The 8596-nt window shown below is 44.5% G+C and overlaps 1 protein-coding gene across 1 annotated transcript; it reads right to left on the bottom strand.

Annotated features, from left to right (window-relative positions):
* Window positions 1–421: 421 nt before the first annotated feature.
* Window positions 422–7726, bottom strand: LOC310810099 (tripartite motif-containing protein 16-like protein). Its single transcript, XM_083677727.1, has 5 exons — window positions 7597–7726; window positions 1505–1531; window positions 1313–1375; window positions 1038–1177; window positions 422–855 (listed from the first exon to the last, which is right to left on the bottom strand). The coding sequence occupies exons 1-5, from the start codon at window positions 7649–7651 to the stop codon at window positions 448–450; spliced, it is 693 nt and encodes a 230-aa protein (XP_083533853.1). The 5' UTR covers window positions 7652–7726; the 3' UTR covers window positions 422–447.
* Window positions 7727–8596: the final 870 nt, after the last annotated feature.

The raw sequence follows: 8596 nt of genomic DNA, 5'->3' as shown, positions 1-8596 counted from the left end.
TGAAGTACTCTAACATATACCGAAGTGCTGTATGTAACAGAAACAAAGACTAGAACTACTAAATTCTATTAAATAAAACAAATGACAATACTCATGAATTGTAATGATAGTAGTCAATTTGATAATTAAGCATCCTTTTGGATATCATCATGATTATAGTAATTCATAAGTAGTTTTCCTCATGCAACAGAGGGATAACAGCAACCCTTAAAACTGTAAAAAATAATATGAATCAACGCAATGATTTCATGTTGCAAAGATTCCCTTATTCACGGCTTCAACTGCTTTCTCACACCAGTGCTTGTTCCCTATAATTATAAGAAACTTCTTTCTTCCTTTCTCTCCTTTAATCAAATTCACTCTCCCTCCTTGACCTAAACCCCTCACTGTCCCTGACCCTCCTCTCCTTCCCTCGCTCCCTCTTTCCCGATTCTTACATCTACCCTGTTACTGATCTTTCTTTTTGATCCAGCAGAAGGATTTTCTGCCGATCCAGAAACCAGGCATGAGCTTCTCTTTAAAGGTGGTTTTGAACGTGTGCAGCTGTCGCACCACCTTCTCCTCCCCCTCTCCCTCCACCAGGAGGAACTTGATGATGCCGGCAGGATGGTCCACGTACACGCCAATGGTGGGGATCAGGGGCAGCTGGACCTCCATGTTCTCCGAGTTGTGCCAGCAGTGGTAGTTGGAGCCCGCCCAGCCCACCCCCCAGGAGCTGTTGTTCTCCCCCAGCCCACATGGCCCATCCAGGCCTTTCCTGCACACGCTATTGTATGTCACCCCAACCACCACCCAGCCATCGTAGTCCACCTCCCAGTAACCACGCTCCCCCAACAGACCCTCCTTACAGAGGACCTGCACAGAGAGGAGAGGAGAGGAGAAGAAAGGAGAGTTGGGCAGTGGAAGAGGAAAGAAGACACGAAGAGGAAGAAGCCTCGGACTCGGGGACGCATGCATTAACCGACGACAGGCTTATAAAATTAGAACTTTGTATGCACATGGTCAGTCAATGGCATACTATCTGTAGGCAGGTTCACCTGTGGTGAATGCTCATATCTCTCAGGTCTGTTGGGGTATGGACACACTTCCTCTGCTCCACGGGACACCTTGGCCCCACCCTCGGAGAGCCACAGCAGCTTCTGAGCAGTTTTGTCATCCAGGGATAGGGGGAACCAGTCTGAGAGGAGAGAGGCAACATGGGGGGCGAGTTTCAACACTATGGCGTCTAGGCCGGCAGGATCCAGCATCAAACACGTTTCAGAGGAAGAGCCCCAAACTGATAAAGCCAAAGAGCCAAAATACGTAAACTCACATTTCATGAAGTCAGCCCTGGTGGTAGGTTCAGGAATATTAGGCTCGTACACAGGCACTTTCTCTGTGATGGATGGATAGAGAGACGTCCATTAACTGTTCACTGATTGGATAATCCAGTTTAAATGACACCTGTCACTAATATATTGTAATTTATATAAATATTCAGTGATACAGTATCGTTGTTCTTTACCTGCGGGAACGGCCTTAGTTTTTCTTCCTACAAAAACAGAGACAACTTAATGAATATATATATGTGTGTATACATATATTTATATATAGTAATTTGTACAGTAGTTTTTATTCTCTTGTCCCTTCCACACGGCTATTGTCACCGTGTCACCCATCATTCCCCACTACTCTTATGCTATCAGCATGAGTGCTTTGCTGACTTTTTCTCTTAGCTCTGATTCATGTAGTTTACCCATGCCAGCCCAGGTTTGGGTTACGGCTTAAAGGCATGCCAGGCCTAAACTTACATGGCTAAGGACACACATCACAGCCTCTGACAGCAGGGGCTAGCTCGTTCTAAGAATACACTGTGTGTCCAGCTTGATGGCATGTTTGTCTCTGCTACATCCCCTGTTGTTTAATCGCTATTTCTCCCTCCTGTTCATCGGTTCACCATTCCGTGTTCTCCGAAAACTGGGTGTTATTGTGGTCATGTCTCCGCACTCTGCTCTCACTGTCAGTGTCTTCTATGGGTGACTTCAACTTGAATGACTGTTTTTTGTTGAATTAGTTGAATTAGTTTTGTTTATTCATCGTCATCTCATCCCTCTTTTTCACCCATCACATAGTGGGATATTGTAATGTGCTGAAAGTAGCTTCAGTGTTTTGTTTATTTCAATAACATAAAAACACAAACAATATGTACCCTATACCTGTGTAGTTACTTTAAAATAACTTGTGTAACAACATGCTTTTTGCCTTTCTAGCATAAAAACTGCCTACTTAATTGCATGTTGTCCCATTGGCACTTTTTTGTTATTATATTATTATTATTATACAAAGTAATTTGTCAATGACTTGATGCCATAAGATGAGTAGAGAACAGAGGGGATATGGATGAAAGAAAACAATCTGTATGGGCATTTTCTCCTCTCCTGACACACACGCACGCACGCACGCACGCACGCACGCACGCACGCACACACACACACGCACGCACACACACACACACAAACGTGTACCCGCACACGTGTGTGCAAGAGAGAGAGAGAGCTGCACAGAGTAAGCGTTTCCAAATCCTTAACATTCATCTCCAACATGCTCTCAGATGGCAAAAAAATTTGTGTTTGAGGATGTCACTTGATAGCCCTCGATGATGGAAGGGATGGGAGGGTGAGAGAGATCCATCTAATGCTTCTTCTTGACAGTCCGCAACCTTGAAGGGAGCCTGGGCTGCCACTGACACCAATGGATGGCTTTTTAGAGGACAGGTGGTCATTGATCACGGAGGTCCTGCCAACACGTGGCTGGAAGGAGAGAGCAGTGAGCTCTTTTACCCTGGCTCTTTCTGGAAGCACAGTCAGTTCTGGCACCAGTCTGGGGGAAACCTAACTCTTTAACCAGGGCTTCTCGGTATAGTGGAGGGAGCCGACAGTATGACGACAATGAGGAAAAATGTGAGCTTGTTCGGGGAGCGAGCTCGGGAAGACTAGGGAGATGAGCAAAGTTTTGAACAAGGCTGAGAACTTCGCCGCCTTTCCTGGGCCATGTCAGCTAGAGAGCCTGGCATTTCATGCTGAGTTCTATCCACTTCCTCATATGGCTGTGGTTGACTGAATCTGACCCGCAGACCTTTAACTTTCAGTTCAGGCTCTTCATTTATATGTACACGAAGAGCCTGAAAATATACAGCTATGTGAGGGTCTATTATGTTGCATAGACACTACTTTACCCATAGTTGTTGCTAAGAAGTAAATAAGATAATTCACTAGGAATGCAGAACTATTTATTGGCCACTACTGAAGGTTAGGATCGTGTTACAGAGAGAGATTTGCCGTTTGGACCCAGCCCATGTGTCCTGAGTGACTGCTACACAACAGCTACATACTCTCCAACGGAGAAAAATTTGTAACGTAGAGAAAGAAGGAAAAAGTACCATATAATTAACATGATGAACAACAGATAGAGGTTAACATGAGGGAGGAAATGCCTTGCAAGAGAAAGGGAGAGAGAGAGTGAAGGTCATATGGTCAGGTAGGGAGGAGGAAAGAAGCTGATGACAGGTCACTTCATCAGTCACCCCCCCCCCCCCCCCCCACCACACTCTTCCAGAACTCTCCCTTATAGGGACAGAGTGGGAGAGGGAAGGACACAGAGAGAAATGTGAGTGAAGGAGCAAGAGTGAGTGAATGGGATAGCAGTGGTCTAAGACAGTGGTAGAGGGGGCCACCAAGACATTCAGGGGTATCCTTGAGGGGGTGGGTAGCGATAGAAGCCACAGAGAGAGAGAGAGAGAGAGAGAGAGAGAGAGAGAGAGAGAGAGAGAGAGAGAGAGAGAGAGAGAGAGAGAGAGAGAGAGAGAGAGAGAGACAGTCAGATAAAAGTCTTGAGGTCATAAGTATCATGGGATATAGCATTTGATAAACTTCCAACGGAAAAACCTAGGGAGTCTGATCCCCATCTGAAGAGAGTGTTTCCCAGGCAGTATGTGTAACAGGGGACGCTGGTGGAGGTAGAAATTGGAGGACGGGCTCATTGTAATGCATGGAATAGAATGAGGAATAGTATCAATACATTCCATGCCTTTCTACCTCCACCAGCCTCCCCTGATGTGCAAACACATTGAGTCACCTTGAAGTGAGACATCACCGTGGTTATTATGAGCGGGGTGAGGGGAGGACTGAGGCTTGTGGGATATGACAGGGCTCTGCCAACCCCTGTTGAAGTTAAGCCCTACCAGATACATATCCACTCTCAATGGGATCAGCAGCAAAGCCCCACAGAGATTGACAGATGGATAAACAGATCCTCAGGAAGATTGATGGCTTGACATCAGAGATAGAGATGTATAAAGAAAGAGTGCAGCGGTGTGACTTGGGAGACCATTCAGGCACATACTAAACACAAAGCAAGACAGTTATACACTCCATAGTGGTACCTAACATACTGTAGGGGATAATTCATTAATCAGGCGGAGATGGAAGTGGAATGGAGCTTTTACAAAATGGGAACTAGGTACATTTTAGTTAAAATAACTGTGAAATAGCAACCTATATTTCGGGAACAAAATGGGAATTTAAACTGTGGTGAAGAAAAAGTTTACATTTGTCAAGGTTTTCCACATATTCATATCCAGAATGTTTTTTTTAACATGGATATGTCTCCACTCCAATAATAGGAGATAGGTCACATGTGTGGACAGACAGAAGCTGATAGGAGAATGAAATTAAGAACATTGATCCTCTCCAAACTGTGCCTTGGAGGATGGCCATGTCGGGGACATCTGTAGGTGCCTCTTACTGGCCAGGATAGTGACCCCTTGACGCTGCAGAAAATAAGCTGTTTTCTTTGGATGGGCTGGTTAGTGGATGGCGCCACCCCCCTCGATGTGAGAGAGCTGCCTGTCAGGATCGGGTTCGGATCCAACTGAGACAGCAGAGCCAGAGAAGCCACTGATCTGAGTCGGTGAGATCAGGAGATCTCATGGGAGGAGAGGCGGAGGGAGCGGGCCTAAGATCTGATCCATCTCTCTGCTCCCTGTTATGATGTGTTGAAAAAACCCTTGTTATGATCCATGGCGATGATGAGTGCGTACATGAAAATGGAGACGGATGGAAAAAGCGTGGGCTGACAGATGGACAAACAAACAACAGTATTCATGATGGCAAAATTTGCATTACAATGATAACATGGGGGTTAAAGCTATTGAGTCCTAACCGTGAACTGACTGGTCAAAACATTCACCAAAACATTGTAGTTGTGATAACTGATAAAGAATTGCTCAATCATACAGATTTTTTCTTCCTTCTTTTCCTCTGTCTTTGCAACATCGGATCCAGGTCACAGCACCAGGGTAACAGGTGTTGCGCTGTTGCAAACAGTATTGATTCCTCGCACTCACATGAGCTCACATGAGTTTCAAACCTGCGTACACGTGATCGCTACAGAAATACCTGATGTTTACCAGCTACGTCACTGAAAAGCTAGCTATTTGACGGCACTGGTGGGGGTATTTCAACTTGAGCAGTTTGTTTTCTATCTCAACCTGGTTACACTTGCATACTGTAATTTCTGTGGCAATCTGATGGAATATGATTTTTCTTGGTTCTCAGAACCAAAGCAATCACTTAACACTTAACAACCACTCTAGATTTGGTATGTCGATGTGACACATTTGGCAGAATCAAACAGCCATAAATAAAACTGAAAAGCACTTTCACAGCCAAAGACTTGAATAACTGTGTAGTCTTTCACACTTCATTATCATGGGAGCCAGAAGAAGATTTAGGAACAGTGGGGGGTTCTGGGATATTGAGTCCACACTGTCACTGGGGAAGATTGGGAGGAACAGGACAGATCCAGGGTAGACATGGGCATTAGGTGGGGTGAGGGGGGGAGTGGCAGTGAGGGGGAGATTAAGTTGCATTAATAGACTGAGAAGAGGTGTGAGACCTGACGTATGCCATTAGGGCCAGTGTGGTTGTGTGAGGTAGAAGACTGCTGAGAGAGTGGATTTGATTATCAAGAAAGGAGAGGACAGATGTAAGAACATAGTGGTGTGGTGACGGTGCCACACACGTGGGAAGGGCAGTTCGTTGAGATGATTTATGAGGGAGAGACCTGGCAGACGGACTGTTGGAGAGAGATGTTTCGCAAAGAGGGGCTGACAAGGAAACATGATGAGCATGATGCCCATATTTATGACGGCCACTAAACAACATTTTAGCCACATCGTAAATAAAAAATAATACCTTTAGTAATGACTAAACCACTTGAATGTCCTTTCAGTCTGTCTGTCTGTCTGTCTGTCTGTCTGTCTATCTCTCTGTCCGTCTGCATTTCACTATGTGACACTTATTTCAATGTTTTCCTTTATCAAATGTGTACCACATTACGGCACCATACAACACAACACAGACCTCCCTTCTGTACCCCATATACCACCAGTGCCAATTAAAACATGCGTGTATGGAGTGAATCCACAAGGAGAGGACAGTCGGCTTATTTGTTAATTTAAAACAAGTCTTCTGTCTTAATCCTGGTGCTCAGAGGAGCGTGGGTTCAGGCCCTGGTCTTTACTTTGGTTGTCAGAGTAAACATGAGGCAACATTGGCTTCGTTGACTGTACTGTACTGTATGCCAGGACATTCACCATAGTTGGCATTTTCATTGAGAGGGAGGGACACACAAGAAGGAGTGATGTGTCTAAAATACTGCATTTGTTCTGAGGGTTTGATAACAACATTTAACCCTAAGTATTCTTCCAACAACTAAAAACAAGATGGATATCATAAAATGACTAAAGTAGGAGTATTAGACACAACATCTCAGCATTTCACCTCAGGATTTGTGGAGAAAGAGAGAGAGAGAAAGAGAGAGAGAGAGAGACATACAGTATGTAGTAATGCTGTAATGTAATGCTAAAACCACAATTCTCAGAGTTCTAAAATACTTGGGTTGACACAGCTGAATGATGAGGAGTTTGACTGGCATGTGCAGTAAACAACACATGTAAAACAATGCTAAAGGTGCCTTTGCTTTGGGAATGATTTCCTCTGAAAATAATACATTCAAATATGAAACTAACTAGGTATGAACCAAGCAGTCACTCTGAATGTACTCTTATCATCTTTCTGATGGCTTGTGAGCCATCAAAATCACACATGACATGACCACGATGCACAAATTGTTACAGAACACCATAGCCTGTTAGATGAGCCCTCTCTCTTAATTGTCAGTGTCACATTTATGAGCCACCTCTCTCAATTTGAGATGAATCACTGTCCCATTTAAGAGACAAAAAACTCCTCTGATCATTATTCTCACTCTCTAAGGTGTACAGTTAAACCTACATTTTTCATCAAAATTCAACTTGAATCTGGAATAAAAAATTAAAACCCCTAAAATCTATTTGGGAATGTAGAAATTGATTATGAATAACGATTCAATATCACAAATGATTGATATGAAAGGCTCAAATCATATGTACTGCAATTTGTATCGATAATGACTATGGCATTTGGTTGCAAGTTCTGATCAAGGAGAGCATTTTAGTCCTTTTGCATTTGAATAGGGGAGCTCACAGATAAACGAAGATGAAGATGTGCTTCTTACCTGCTTTCTTAGGTGCAGGCATGACTCCGTTGGTACTTGTAGCGTTGTTTGGCATGGTACAGTAGGGTCTTCAGCAGAGATTGTGACTGTCCCCCTCTGAAAGTACACTCTTATTTCCTCTGGGAAAATGGGGAGGGGATGAGGGGCCCAGGTTCAGGGAAGAGAAGGGGAGGGCTAGGTTTGGTTGGATGTAATGGTTACTAAAGGGTTGGTCCTGACATCTGAAACTCCTTCAACAGTAGTTCAGAAAGTTGGACACAAGGACACACTCTCGATATTTCGCAACTCACACACACACACACACGCACACGCACACAAACACACACGCACACACACACACGCACACGCACACGCACACGCACACGCACACGCACACGCACACGCACACGCACGCACGCAGAGAGCGAGGACCCCCATATTGAATTTACTCATTGTGGGCGTCATTCTAGAAACATACCAATAAGATTTCTATACTACATGGCTTCCATGATGTGTATGCTGCCTGAAATAACCATGGCAGGGCTGTCTCCTTTGACTTTGACCGCTTAGCAATTGACCTCAAAAATAAGGACTACTGACTAGAAAGTCACTGCAGCCACAATGACTTCATGCTGGAAACCTCCGCCAGTCAGAAGTGTAAGTATAGTAGGTAAGGTACCATGTTGATTTGAAGTGAATGCTCCATTGCTCTTGTTTAGTCGCTATATGTGATGTCCTGAGTTGGGATGTGGCCATGGAGCACCAACTGGAACGTCAAAAGCCACCCAGCATGCGTCCTCAGACAGACAATGACCAGGCAATTGTGCAACCATCCGTCCCCCATACTAAAACCCTATCAGATCATGGGAGGCTTTCTTTTATTGACACACGTCTCTATTTATGTCTATAGATAGGAAATAGCATCACGAAACAGTGTTTCATTGGGCCACTTTGTTTGGGGACATAAGCTATTAGAGGAGGCATTTTAATGAAGTGTAACTGGCTGCTTAGCACTGGCCTC

Source organism: Argentina silus (assembly GCF_951799395.1).
Source record: "Argentina silus genome assembly, chromosome: 9".
In the NCBI taxonomy this organism is placed as follows: Eukaryota; Metazoa; Chordata; class Actinopteri; order Argentiniformes; family Argentinidae; genus Argentina; species Argentina silus.
This window is presented reverse-complemented; position numbering and strand designations above follow the sequence as displayed.

What these genes read in the sequence shown, in the direction of transcription:
- LOC310810099 (XM_083677727.1), bottom strand. Translation starts at nt 7,651, where the DNA reads ATGCCAAACAACGCTACAAGTACCAACGGAGTCATGCCTGCACCTAAG. An exon ending in GCCTGCACCTAAGAAAGCAG is followed by an intron (nt 1,532 to 7,596) that starts GTAAGAAGCACA and finishes CTGTTTTTGTAG; the next exon opens with GAAGAAAAACTAAGGCCGTT. An exon ending in GATATGAGCATTCACCACAG is followed by an intron (nt 856 to 1,037) that starts GTGAACCTGCCT and finishes CTCTCTGTGCAG; the next exon opens with GTCCTCTGTAAGGAGGGTCT.